General features: G+C 44.2%; 1 protein-coding gene across 3 annotated transcripts in view; it reads right to left on the bottom strand.

The window, feature by feature from the left end:
• The window catches only part of Alg9 (ALG9 alpha-1,2-mannosyltransferase), a 60,498-nt gene extending 45,914 nt beyond the window's left edge, over nucleotides 1–14,584 (bottom strand). For 2 of the 3 annotated variants that reach the window (XR_013107559.1, XM_076925157.1), the window contains exons 1-6: nucleotides 14,352–14,584; nucleotides 13,439–13,574; nucleotides 11,232–11,366; nucleotides 6,512–6,582; nucleotides 2,522–2,610; nucleotides 1,082–1,217 (exon numbers count right to left, since the gene is read on the bottom strand). Coding sequence is in view for 2 of the 3 variants with exons in the window: in XM_076925157.1 (XP_076781272.1) it covers nucleotides 1,082–1,217; nucleotides 2,522–2,610; nucleotides 6,512–6,582; nucleotides 11,232–11,366; nucleotides 13,439–13,574; nucleotides 14,352–14,488 (704 nt within the window). In the remaining variant the exon portion in view is untranslated. Of the gene's footprint in view, nucleotides 1–1,081; nucleotides 1,218–2,521; nucleotides 2,611–6,511; nucleotides 6,583–11,231; nucleotides 11,367–13,438; nucleotides 13,575–14,147; nucleotides 14,295–14,351 lie in introns of those variants that run through there. The other variant, XM_076925158.1, reaches the window with a different exon arrangement.
• Nucleotides 14,585–14,586: the final 2 nt, after the last annotated feature.

Below are 14,586 nucleotides of genomic sequence, written 5' to 3'. Positions count from 1 at the left end.
CATCAGATCCCATTAAGATGGTTGTGAGCCATCATGTGGTTGCTGGGAATTGAACTCAGGACCTCTGGAAGGGCAGTCAGTGCTCTTAACCGCTGAGCCATCTCTCCAGACCCAAGATGTATTTTTCTAGTTACCTATATAATGCATATTTATATATGTGGGTGCTGGCACCTACAAAGTCCAGAAGAGGGTAGCAGATCCCTGGAACTACAGTAATAGGCAGTTATGAGCCATCCAGCATGGATGCTGGGAACCAAATCCAGGCCCACTGTTAGTCACTAAGTCATTTCTCCAGTACAATCGTTAAGCCAGCACAGACCAGGAAGGCAGTAGTAGAAACAGAGGAGAAGGAGGGGTGCAGGAGACAGGCTGCAGTGGGTTAGAACATGGGCTGTTCTTAGAGGACCCACATGGAGTCTCAGCTCCAGGGAATCTAATACCTTTTTCTGGCCTCCAGGAACACTGCACACATGTGTGCACAGACATGCATGCACCACTTGAACACAAAAATCTTTTTTTTTTTTTTAAGGAGAAAGACAAAAGGAAACACCCTAGATCTGGGTGATAAGGAAACTGCACAGCACAGAATGGAGCACTGTGGGAAAATAGCAACAAGCTTTAGAAGAGAGAGCGAGGACGATAGAGCTTAGCATGGGAGACACGACTGAATGCAGTGCACATCATATGAAAATGTCACAGTGAAACCGGCATGTATAATTCATCAGTGTTCACAAAGCATGTTAAAAAGCAAGCAAATCTTAAGGGCAAATCACTCCAAATCTTAGTGTCTATTTTCTCATTTATAAAATACTAATTTTATGAATTTTCCTGCAGAGTTGTAAGATTTGTGAAGGGTTTGGTAATTTACGCTAGTAATGTGAACATTCAGCAGGAGGTCAGCAGTCACGTTCTCATTAGAATAAATCACATCAATGAACAATAATAAGAGTATGCTTTTGTCTCCAGAGTCTTTCAATCAGTTTCCTTTAACTTCAGATGCTGCCTTGGCAATCTGCATCCAACGTTAGGATGGACCGGATGCCCAGTGATATACAGGAAAGGATTAACTGTGGTTTCTTACCCAAGAGCTGCACTAAACGGCCACCCTAAGATAGCCCCGGCTGCTACTCCCAGTACAGCAATGGGTGTCTTGTCCATATACCATCCAGTCATAGCGATCAACGTGGTGTACATGCAGAAGCTGCTAGGGAGGAGTGCTGCAAGGGTAAAGAAACAGACAGGAAGAAACCAGACTCACTCTGAGGTTAATGCTGACTTTTTAAAATTCACCTGCACTACATACAAAATGCCAATAACTATGAACATGTTTGGGGAACATTCTATTAGAAACAAACAGTAAGGCTGGAGACGTGGCTCCATTGCTGGAGTGCGTGCTTAAGATGCACAAAACCTTGGGTTCAATTCTGAGGACAAAAAACAAAAAAACAAAACAAAACAAAAAAAAAAACAAAAAACAAAACCTGGGTATAGTGGTGCACACCTATGATTCCAGCCGTTAGAAGGTAGAAACAAAATCAGAAATTCAAGGGCATCCTTGGCAGCACAGCATGTCTGAGGCTACACAAGACTGTGTGTAGAAAGAAATATACAGAAAAAGAAAGGCAGAGGAAGGAAAGAAATGGGCAGTCAAGAGATGCTTTTTATTTTCTCACACCTGTTTTGAAGTACACAAGGCCATAAGTTCCACAACACCACCATGCCATTCCTTTTCTGGCCTGCACCCAAACGTAAAGCTTTCAAAAATCCAGTTTCCCCAGGAACCTCAGACGTATTTCCATGCAGGGAACATGATTCAAAAGACTTAGTGCCTTTTCGGATGATATACTGGTTCTGATGTGCTCTAAGACACCCTGGTTGACACCTGTACCCTACAGGGATTCCAGGAAGCCTTCTTAAGGCTCAGAGCCACATTCTGACCTTAGCATAGCATCTTAATTAGCATATTTACCATAACCTGTCACAGTGTGCTATAGTCTGAACACACTCAAGGACTTTGCAACAACAGCAAACTATTCCTAACAACTCTAAACAAAAATGTGGCTACCGATGCTTCATAAGGACCATCCCTGGGGCAGAAAAACCAGGTGACTCTAACAGGAACTCCATGCACAGGCAGTGAGATTTAAGACACTCAGCAAGGATCTGCTCCAAGGGCTCTAGTTTTAACAAAGACTCTGTACTCATAAGTGCCTCAACTGACACTATAAAACAAAAGATACTCACAGGAAGTCCCTACACATACAAATCTATTTCTGGATTAGCAAAGTCAATAAAACATAAAGCACGTGAGATGCAACTTTCACAGAAAGATGACAAATAATGATGCCAATTCTTGCTGCCAATGCAGAGTACAAAAGAACAGAAATATCTGAGGTCTCTGCTAATCTTGATAAAACAGTGACCTGCCCAGTATTCATGTTATAAAAACAAGTGCTTCCTTTCATCACTTCGACTGTACAGGAAGGCAAACCTGCTGCCTCTCAGCTGTCCGTTTACTTACCAGAAGATGAGCAGAACATGCCCGTGCTGAGCACCAGGAAGGCCAGCATCATTCGACTCACATGCAGCCCAAACTTCTTGCACACAGCCCTTGAATACAGAGAAAGATCATTAATAGTGTGGACACTAAGAGACAGACATTGCAAAACAGAGAAGAGATGGAGGCCCATACGCAAAATAACACTACAGAGCTAATGTAAGCTACAGAACTGGCTAGACTCATTAGGAATTTCATGTGTACAAGAAACCCAAGCCTCTTATGCCTGACACCGAAAAGCTCCTGAATTAAGAGGAAATGGGTTTAAAACTCATTAGAATTTCATGTGTATAAGAAACAGCTTCTTACTCTTGGCACAGAAGAAAAGCTCCTTCAAGAAAAGTTCCATATTTAAAATTATGTCTACTATTAATAGAGAAGTAGCTTGAGAGAGAGAAAGACCAGACCTTGGGTTCGGGCAGTTCAAATTCTGGCTCTTTCATTTACCAGCAGTGTCTAGATATATAATCTGCAATCTGTAAAATGAGGCTAGCGACCACACCTACATAAAGCTTCTGTGAGAATTAATACCCCCCAAAAATACTTAGTAAAGACCCTAGCACAAAGGTGTTCAGTAAGTGGTTGTTGTCAGCACAGAAGATACAAAAGCAGAGAGGGATGCCAGGTTGGTGGTGGAACAATGTCTTTAACCCAGCACTTGGGAGGCAGAGGAAGGCAGATCTCTGAGTTTGCAGCCAGCCTGGTCTACAGGGAGAATTCCAGGACAGCCAAGGCCACACAGAAATTTTGTCTGGAAAAACAAAACAAAAGCAGACAGGAATAGTACAAGGAGTTAAAGGCTTAAGCTGTGATCGGGGGAGGGGGGGAGAAGAAGATGGGGAAATGAAGAGGAGGAGGGGCAGAATAATCAAAACTAGAAATGTGTGATGACCCTGTGGAAACCTACTGCTGTACAAGTTAATCAAAATATGGCATTCTTTAAAAAAATAATAAGGTTTCAACAGAGGTATCTTGCATGATCAGGCAATGTTCTTCCTAGAAAACATGGATCATTACAAGAAAATATCAACACTAGGCATGGCAGATATCCCTATGAGTCACTGGTCATGGAGGTCACAGGTCCCCAAAACAACCCAATTTCCAATGATCATGTTCCCATCACACTAGATAACACCCTTTTGCTGACGGCTCCATACACTGTTTGCAGGACTGAAAACAAGCTAGCACTGACCTGGACACTGCCTCCCTGCTGGCCAACATTCCTACTGCTGGAAAGTGCCCTAGAGACATCACATCACGAGGGGAAAGTCATCAACGGGCTTCTCCAGCAGAGGACCCTGTACACTGTAGTACAAACATGCCTGGCAAGATGTGTCACAGGGGCAAGAGGGACATAACTGTTAGGGAGTAACCAAGCACGTTCTGACTCGATCTGAGTCCTCCTTCGCAGGGGGAATTCACACCCGATACTGTAACTGGCCAAAAGCCCACTGCTAGAAAGAACATAGGCTTTAGTGGAGAGTCTTCCAGTGTGGTTTTGCTAAACAGACATGTCAAGTGCCTTCTGGGGCCCTTCTGCTAACAATGGTTAGCAGCACTAGCTGCTCTTCCAGAAGACCGAATTTCCATTATCAACATCCACATGGTGGCTCACAACCATCCAGTTCCTGGGGAATCTGGCACTCGTTTGGCCTCTCAGGACACTAGGCACATGCAAAGTACATAAACATACATGAAATTAAAATTCCTATACACATTAATTTTAAGAAACCTTCTTTCTAAGTATTTCTGTTTACATCCATAGATCAGTGCCATACTCAACCTTGGACAGAAAGGCAACTATTTGCAGTGGTCAACAGTTAATGCAGAGACTCGTCACTGACTCAAGTGACAAGAATGAGTACAGAGTGCGCAGTAATGCAAGGGACATGGATACCAAACCACCAGCAAGGTCCAGGGAACATTACTGAAGAGGGGACAGAAAGAACTTAAGAGCCAGAGGCTGGGGAGGAGTGCTATGCAGCGCTCACTTCTGGACAGGGCATGAGCACGGCACCAAGCCACCAAGCCACCAAGCCACCCTCCAGCCCCCACTCAGTGCTATGAAGCGCTTCTGTTCCTGCTGCTGTTGATGGCTTTTGTCTCCAAGTCTTCCAGCTCTTGGGAAGTCCTGTCAGTCGCACTGTCCTTAGAGGTTCTCCATTAGTTCTTGGTCAGTTTTAAGATGGTTTCTCTATCACTCGTATCTTATACACTTTTCTCTTTATATTTCCAAGTTACAAAGTAAGGTTTACTCAGTTTATGGATTCAATTTTCAGTGCCTGTGGAAAGCTGTGAGCTGTTTCCCCTGAATCTTGCGTGTTCTCGTTCTCTAGATCAGATCAGATGTAAATACCTCTACATCTTACTTCCTCTCTATTTCTTTCTCTATATGTTATTCCTAATAACTTCTTCAAATTAATCTTTCACTTTACTGCTCTGTTTACTAGCAGTTTTAATCTGTTTAGGTTATCTACTGAGTTTTAAATATCAATGTCACATGGATTTCATGGATGCTGCATATACACATACATGTATGTATGTATGCACATGCATATAAATATAAAGTCAACATAAAACAACTGCATTTTCATCTCTCTAGGGTCTCTCTCTCCATCTTTCCCACTGGCCTGGTCATTTCTGGAGGCTCTTGCTGTTCATATGGCTTCAGTTTCCTCTTCCACATCTCTACACACAGTAAGTATTATCTTCACTTTATTAACTCCTAACAAGCAACAGTTCACAGGCCAGCCTTTAGACAATTGTTGTTTCTTCCGGCTCTTCCATGTCCTGGCTCTTTTTATGGTTCTCCTGATCTGTGAGGAGCTTCCATCCTGGCCTCTTTGTTCTATCTCTTGCCGCCCTGAGAACTGAGCCCAGAGCCCCGCACACAGGAAGCCAGTGCTCTACCACAGACAGAGCCACTCGTCCAGCCTTTCCCATACCTTCTTGTTCATTACAACTTCATTCCTGATGACTTTTTTGTCATCTGGGTTAAGAGTCCAATAAATCTTTACATGCTGTATGGGGCCTCTAGCACCCAGGACAATTTACCCACAAATCCTCATTGTGGGACTTAGGAGACGACATGGGTGATTTGAGTTAAGGCCAAAATCCTCATGAAAACCAATTCAAGGGTACAATTCCCAGCAGGAGAACTGGTTTTGTTTTTACTTCTGTTCTTCCCAGAGTCAAAGCCATGAATTAATTTTAACCTGACACAGCCAGCTATTCAGAGAATTTTATAATGGTCCTTAAGGCTGAGCATCTTTTTAATTTTCTAATTTTTAAAATGTTTTTGTTTTCCATTCATTTTTATTTCCTGTATATTGCACATACGTCTGTGTGAGGGTGTCAGATCCTCTGGAACTGGAATTACAGAGCATTGTTAACTGCCACATGGGTACAGGGAAATGAACCCTGGTCCTCTCAAAGAGCAGCTAATATGCTTTACTGCACAGCCATCTCTCCAGCCCCAAGTCTGAGGACCTTTTAATATGTTAAGGCACTATTAAATTTAAATGGTTTTTAGGTGTTATGTTTCTTAAAAGGCAGCTACTTTATTCTAGACTACTTAATGCATATGGATTCATTAATAGTCAATCGATTAAGAGCTACTTGATGTGAGGCAATGTGCTGAGTGCAAACAAGAGCAGAATCCTCCTAACAACAGTCTCTGTAAGCTCAGCTCCAGGGGAGAAGGAACCAACCCTCCACAGAGATCAAAAATAAGGTTCCACTGACTCCTTTGAGGACCAGTGTGCATGTACTGCAAACTAAAACCAGAGTGTGCCAAGGGGAGCAGAAGCTAGGACTCCTCTTCAATGACGTTTCAGATGAGAAGGTGCCCTTCAGCCAGAACACCAGGAGGAGGAAGGAGAGCTGTCTGAGCCACCCAGCATCTGTGCTACAGGGGCCCCTAGCACTTCTGGATGTAGGATTTCCGGTACTTACTTATAAAAGTAAAGTTCACAAACACAGCTCACAAAAGCCAGGAGACATCTCAAAAAGTAGAATACAAGAATCTGAAAGAAACCCAGAGTAAAAAAAATGGAGGTCAGCAACAGGAGCCAGCAAGCCTGTGAGGATGAAAAGGTCTCGGCTGTTGTCAGTAAACTGTGCTATGAACTGCTACAATCCTCTTCAAGAGCCGAGTTTATTGAGAACCACATGGATTTTCAAATCTCCAGGCTCAGTGTACCTACTTCTTTTACTGTAAGAGGGGTGGGAGCCTCCATTCATAAGAACACTGATTGTAACACTATTAATTTAGTAAAAAGTGCAAAATAAGCTGGGCGGTGGTGGCGCACGCCTTTAATCCCAGCACTTGGGAGGCAGAGGCAGGCGGATTTCTGAGTTCGAGGCCAGCCTGGTCTACAGAGTGAGTTCCAGGACAGCCAGGACTACACAGAGAAACCCTGTATCTAAAAACCAAAAAAAAAAAAAAAAAAAAAAAAAAAAGTGCAAAATACCAAAGTTTACAACTAACCATGCAACACTTGACTTACAGAGAGTACTAACCATTCATGACTGCTCGGCTGCAAGGACAGAGAAGCCGATTAGTGCCGCTCACTCGGTCAGTGCTCTCCTCCCCCCTTCCCTTCTAAGGTGGGGTCTCACCACAACGCAGGCTAGTCTGACACTCACGATGGACTCTGGGATGACCTCAAACCGATAGTAATCCCCTCACCTCAGCCTCCCAAGTGCTAGGACTGTATTTGTAAGATACCTCATCTGGTTACAACAGCATGTGTTAAAGAGCCATAAAATTTTAAATACTGATTATTTACAAAAGACATCAGCATTACAGCTTTAGAAACTGCATGCATATGAAAGGCTGGGATTGAGGTACTTAACTCCTGTCTCCTACATGTCTGTAATACTGGTTAACAAGTTCTATGATTAATGGCATAAGATTAATAAAAATAACAATAAGAGTTGACTAACTTTTTTTTTTTTTTTTTTTTTTGGTTTTTCGAAACAGGGTTTCTCTGTGTAGCCCTGGCTGTCCTGGAACTCACTCTCACTCTGTAGACCAGGCTGGCCTCGAACTCCGCCTGCCTCTACCTCCCAAGTACTGGGATTAAAGACCTGTGCCACCACCGCCCAGCAAGAGTTGACTAACTTTTAAGACTTACTTATTTTTATTTTATGAGTGTTTTGCCTGCTTACTTATCTGTGCACCACTTTCACGCAGTGCCCAAGAAGGCCAGAAGAGGGTATCAGATCCCCTGGAACTGCAGTTAGCGATGGCTGTGAACCATGCTGAGAAACGAACTCACATCCTCTGGAAGAGCATCCAGTGCTGGTAAACCCACTGAACCACTCCTCCAGTCCCTTGATTAGTTTTTATGTTACAGAGAACTGTATGTTAGGTGCACTGAGTCCCTGCAGCATAACTCCGCTTCCATACACAACAGGATAAATGTAAGAAACCAACACGGCTACAAAGTGAGAGACCATCTCAAAAGAGAAAAGAAAATCTAACTTAAAAACAAGCAAAGGTCAGAGAGGCAAACTGGAAACTCAGTATGTATGCATGCTGTGCCTTTGTCTTCTTGTAAGAATCTGTCAATTATCTTACCCAAAATAAAAGTATACTGCACTAAAAAATAACATTAAAAACAAGCGAGGGATGTGAAAGGGTAACTCACAGAAAGGGATATCTGAATGACAATACATAAAAACATTCCACCTGCTAATTGCCAGGGAGCCCATTCACAGTGGGAAGCAGCTCAGGTACAAGAGAAAGTCAGAGGCTACAAACAGGAAGGCTACACTTCAGGGCTTCATGGCCAAGAGTCAGGGCCTAGGTGTGGGGTCCCACCCGTGCATATGGCAGAGGAATTCACACACAGATCCAGGGCAGAGAATACTCACAGGGAATAGCAGGGGAAATGCAGCCAGGAGTAGAGTGCTAGCATTACACACCACCTTTCACCCACTCCCCACCCTATCTTCAGCATTAGGAAGCAGGGTTCAGACCACAGCAGTGGTTCTCGGTCTCCCCAGTGCTGCAACCCTTTATATGGTTCCTTATGTTGCAGTGAGCCCGAATCATAAAATTATTTTCATTGCCACTTCATAACTATATCTTTGCCACTGCTATGAATCATAATGTAAATATCTAATATGCAGGATATCTGATATGCAACCCCAAAGGTGCTGAGACACAAAGACTGAGGTCACTGCTCTACAAGCTTTAATCTCTTTACAAGTGGGTCCCTATGGACTCAGGCTGGCAGGGCCAACAGGGAGACGGGACTGAAGGAGGAACAAAGGGGAAATTTTCTCCCCATCTTCACGTATCCTGGTTAGTTTTTTATTACCAACTTGACATAACCTAGCATCACCTGGGAAGAGAACATCCCTTGAAGAACTGCCTTAATCAAATGAAGTTACATCTATGAGAGACTGTTCAACTAATGACTGATGTAGGGGAGGGGAGTCCAGCCCACTACAGGCAGCACTATCCCCTAGCAACTAGCCCTGGACTGTACAGAAAGCTAGCTAGAACAGTGTGGTGCCACACACTTTAATACCAGCACTGGGGAGGCAGAAACAGACAGATCTTTGTGACTTTGAGGCAAGCCTTGTCTACAAAAATAAGAAAGTCAGCTGATCAGGAACTAGGGAGCACACCAGCAAGCAGCACTTCTCCATGGTGTCTATCTTACCCTGAGTGGGTTTCTGAGCTAACTTCCCTTAATGATGGATTGTGACCTGGAGGTGTAAGCCAAATAACCCCTTCCCTCCAAGTTGCTTTTATTCACAATATACAAAGCCACTGATGGAAACTGGAACATCTGCTGTTTACGTCACATACATCAGGTGACAGTGATAGAAGAGGACTCTGGGAACAGCAAGTTCAATGTGATATGGACATTCAACTAGAAATAAAAACTGTAAGTGCTTCAAGTCACTGGTTCTCTATTGAGTCCTCCATCTTATTTTTCCTTTAACAAGCTCATAAGCAATAACAAAACCTAAAAAGCCAGAAACATGATACTTGGTGGAGAAGGAGAAACAGTGTCCTGCCTCTTTCTATGTGCCTCGCCTCTCTGATCATCGTGAAAAAGTGCAGCTGTAAACATATCTCTCTTCCAAAAACTTGTCAATGGGTGGGGGGAGACATGAACAAAAAATTAACAGCATTAAATCCAATTGGGTCATACACAAATTTGGACTCCTCCTACCTCTCAGTCTCATTCAATCCACCCCACACTCTCTCCATAATCGAACTATAATAAGGCTGGCCTTTTCCTCAACCTTAGACATTCAATTTACAAAGACAGTTCCTAGTGTCAGAGACATGGCTCAGTGATTAAGAATTTGTGAAGCCGGGCGGTGGTGGTGCACGCCTTTAATCCCAGCACTTGGGAGGCAGAGGCAGATAGATTTCTGAGTTCGAGGCCAGCCTGGTCTACAGAGTGAGTTCCAGGACAGCCAGGGCTACACAGAGAAACCCTGTCTTGAAAAAACCAAAAAAAAAAAAAAATGTGATATTACTCCAGAGGACACTAGAGTTCAATTTCCAGTTCCCATGTCAGGCAGCTGAGCAACCTGTAATTACAACTTCAAGGGTTCTGACATCTCTAAACTCCACAGGCAGGAGGCGTGCATACGTGCACATGCACACACACATACACACATACACACACGGACAATTAAAAATAACAGTTAAAAGCCTCCCAGAATTGGGGATAGGGGCATGGTTCCACAACTAAAAGCACATGTCATACACACAAGAAGACATGCATTCAGGCACGGTGTCCATGTGAAAGTCAGGTGTGGTTGGCCATGTGTTTTTTTAACCTCAGCATCAGGAGGCAGAGACAGGCAGTTCTTAGGAGCTCACTGACCATCTCCTAGGTAAAATGGAGTTTCCAGTTTAGTGAGAGAGCCAGTGTCAAAGAAATAAGGCAGAGAGCAAAAGAGTAAGATATGTGTTATCTCCTCTGCTTCTGCACTTATACACAGACACATGTGCTCACACAGGCCCACAAACCTGCGCATGCACACACACATACACACACATACAACACACACGTGTTTAATACACAACACACATGTATAACACACACACATGTATAACACATACACACAAACCAACCACACACACATACATACCCCTCTTCCCAAATTTGGCAAAAGTCATAAACCTAAATATTCAAGTAACTTAGTGAATTCCAAACAAACAAAACTTAAAAAGAAATTCATACCACATACCACATACGCACAGACTGTCGGAGACTTTAACCCTGAGCAGGGTCTTGAGCACTCAACTTAAATGACGCCCTCTGAAACTGCTCCCCGTCACACCTTGTACATCTTTCCTACTCTTCCCCAGAGAACTGTAAGGTACAAAGGCAGACTAGACTTGGTCACCGTCCCATCACATAACACGACGTACATTAGAGCTGCTCTGCTAGCACAGGTGGAATGACGACTGACAGACAGTCCTTTCAAAGAGGCACAGACACAGTAACCTGGGAAACGAGGGAAAGCCCTGGAGTCTGTAGAACATGGCAAGACTCCATCTCAAAGAAGAAAAATGAAAAGAGAAAACAAAGAAATCAGCCTCTTGGCCATCAATCAATTTTGTTCCCTTTTCTTCTGGCCCCAGCCTTACCTCTCGGTAGATGTGAGTGCTAGCAGATGAGCCAGCCCTTACCTTGTTGGTTTGCAGAATCCGTGCGTGAAATGCAGCAGGCCAGGCATGCAGCAACAGGTAAGCATATGAGCGGATAGCATACACGGGGGAGTATTCCCATGTCTGAAACCCCTTCCCGTAGATGAGGTAGTGTGTCTGAAAGTACAAACAGATGTGTTACACTAGCAGAGCCCCTCCGGAGGGCTTACAGGAGAAGAGCCTGTGTTGAAATTGTTAGAGACAAAACGTTGAGGATTAACATCTGTAACTAATGAGTAAGAAAAGAAACACATGACCTCATATTTTTAAATTAAGAAGCTAAAATTTTACTGGCTTTTTTAAAATAATGTTTAACCAAAACAGAAAAACTGTAACTCTTTTATTTTCCTTAAGCTACACACACACACACACACACACACACACACGAAGCATCTTCTGTTTTTTGATACAAACTGTGATCCGATAACTTCCAAACCTTCTGTAATAGGAAGTCAGTTTTTAAAAACCATAAACAAACAAACAAAAAAAAACCCTCAAGAAACAACACTGCAAGTGGGACTGTGAGCAACACTACCGCCCTAGTGAAGGCCACTCTTGCTGTAATAAAACATGGTGACCCAAAGCAACTTGGAGAGGAGAGGGTTCATTTCTTCTTTATATTGTGATCCTACCCTTCCCCTCTCCCATACCTCTAGATCCTCTCCCCTTGCCTACTCATCCAACTTTTCAATTCTTTCTCAAAAAAGAAACAAAGACTCAACACAACAACAAAACCAAGAAAACAAGATTAAACCATATCCAAAAAGGGAAAGAACCAACACCAAACTGTAACCAAATAAAAGCACAGAAACAAAACTGTGGAGTCCATTATATGCTGGTCAGCATGAGGCCTGTCCTGGAGTGGCTGTATACCCAGCGCCACTTTATTGGACAAAATTGACTTTCCCTCTCTCAGTAGGGATAAATGACAGTTAACCTTTACCCTAGTGGCTAGGTTTTCATTCATTCATTTTTTAAAAAAATACATCAAGATAAGATTAAGATATAATAAGATAAAAGCTACCACATCGAAGTTGGACAAGAGAAACCAATAGAAGGAAATTCAGTTCCATGTGACAATTATCATCAAGAGCAGTGAAGGCAGGAACCTGAAGGCAGGAACCTGGAGGCAGGAGCTAAGGCAGAGGCTATGAAGGGGTGCTGTTTACTGCCTTGCTCCCCAAGGCTTGCTCAGCCTGCTTTCTTATAGAACCCAGAACCACCAGCCCAGGGATGGCTCCACCCACAGTGGGCTGGACCCTTCCCCATCAGTCACTAATTAAGACTATGCCCTACAGGCTTACCCTACAGTTGGGTCTTATGGAGGCATTTTCTCAATTGAGGCTCCTTCCTTTTCTAATGACTCTGCCTGTGTCAAGCTGACATAAAACTAGCCAGCATAACTATTTCAGCAAACATAAGAAGAAATAAAGTTAAAAAGTTAGAAGAATGTAGCTTCTGTTTAGGAAATGTGATCTGGACATGAGGAAAGTGCGTGATTTTATTTCCCTCAAGTTTTGGAGTAATCATTAGCTTTAAAACCTTCATCCACAAGGATAACTTAGGCTTACAAAACCATTTAAAAGATAATTGTAAGTATCACCTTTGAGTGTGCCAGATAAAGGCCACAGACTTCAGTAGTAACTAAATCAACAATCTGAACTTTCTTTTAAGATCGGTTTTATTTATGTGCAGATATCTACATGAGTGTAGGTATACATTTGTGTGCCTGTGGAAACCAGAAGAGGGCATCAAATTAGCTTTTATTTTGAGACAAAGTCTCTCTATGTGACCCAGGCTGGCCTAGAACTCAGAAGAGCTGCCTGCCTCTGCCTCCTGAGAGCTGGTGATTAAAGGTGTGCACCACTGTGCTGGGCTGTCATATTTTGTTTTGGAGCTGGAGTCGCCTACACTTGAGCTGCTGGGATGTGAACTATAATCCTCCTCACAATCACAAATCAACAGTTTTTAGGATATAAAAATGAAAACAATTTATTTTAATATTTTCCACACTTGCATTCTACATGTTTAATTTGTCCGAGGTACCAAATCAAGATCAAAAGCCAGAATCCCAGAACTAGGGGTTGAGGACGTAGCCCAGTGGTAAATCATATGCTTCCAATGCCCAAAACCACAGGTTAGATCCCTAGGATGGCAAAAACTAAAGCCCAGCTAAGGAGATCACCTACTGGTTCCCAGTAGTTGAATGTTTCATCACAGTCCGAGATGTTGCTCAGGAGGGCGGCGCATAACCTCGCTGAGAGTAGACACTTGAAAGCAGTGGATCCTTCAGGGGCCCAGACTTGCCCTGCTTTATTTCCAGATCTGCCCAGAAGGAAAAAGCAAAATCATTAGTGTTATCAGGAAGGCTCTGCTAGGGAAGACTAAAACCAGACAGAAAAGACAGGAATGGCAAAAGACGGCGCCGCAATAAAGCCATTCACCTAAAAGAACCAAGGCTTTGTTATCTTTGAGAATGAATAAGGAATTGTGTTTTCAATCACACCGTCTACTTCCTGCTTCTAAGGTACACACTAATTCATACACCTTGGCCTGTTTCACCTCAAACCAACTAATCACTCACATGAAGACCACAATGCTCTCACTCTCCATTTCTTCCTTAAAGTCATTCCTTGTCACGGCTTTATCTATTCCCTCCTCCTTCAAATGAATGAGGCTTAATATAAGGTGCAGATACAGACCTCCCCAGTTCTCATATGCTGACAGCCCCTTTAACGCAGACCTAACCTACAGGCTACCGGCTTGGAGGCCCAGAGGGAGGGAGAAGACAGTAAACCGCAGTGAGACTCAGATGTAAAAGGCATACTCTCCTGCCTATGGCTCCCCAGAGGCTCGGCTAACTCTACCAGCGCGAAACCTGCTCTTGTGGACTTGAACCTGAAGCATGGCAGACCCTCGCTGCAAAGATGCAGGATCTGCGGAGGGGCGAACCGGGACGCTCCCACGAGGGGCAGGAGTAGACACGCCGGGTTGCGCGAAAGCAGAGCCACGGCGGAGAGCCGACCCCCGGGTGAACGCAGAGCTCCGGCTCGCGGCGGACACCCCGGAGCCGCCCGCCACGCCCTCCTACCGCACACGCACTCTGGCCGCGGCTCCGCGCCTGCCTCCCGGCTGCCCGGCAGCTCCCCCAGCTTCTCCGTGGCCGGGCCCGCGTCCCCGCCGCTGCCGCTGCCGCCGCCGCCGCCCTTGAGGCGCTGCCGGGCCCTTCGGCTCGCCATGCCCAGCGTCGGGGAAAGGATAGAATTCAGCACGCTAAAAAATCGGTGAAGGCGCAGACATTGCTTGGCTGGGAAACAGTGTCCGCCGAGGGACAAAA

The sequence above is a fragment of the Arvicanthis niloticus genome, chromosome 26, assembly GCF_011762505.2.
Source record: "Arvicanthis niloticus isolate mArvNil1 chromosome 26, mArvNil1.pat.X, whole genome shotgun sequence".
In the NCBI taxonomy this organism is placed as follows: Eukaryota; Metazoa; Chordata; class Mammalia; order Rodentia; family Muridae; genus Arvicanthis; species Arvicanthis niloticus.
This window is presented reverse-complemented; position numbering and strand designations above follow the sequence as displayed.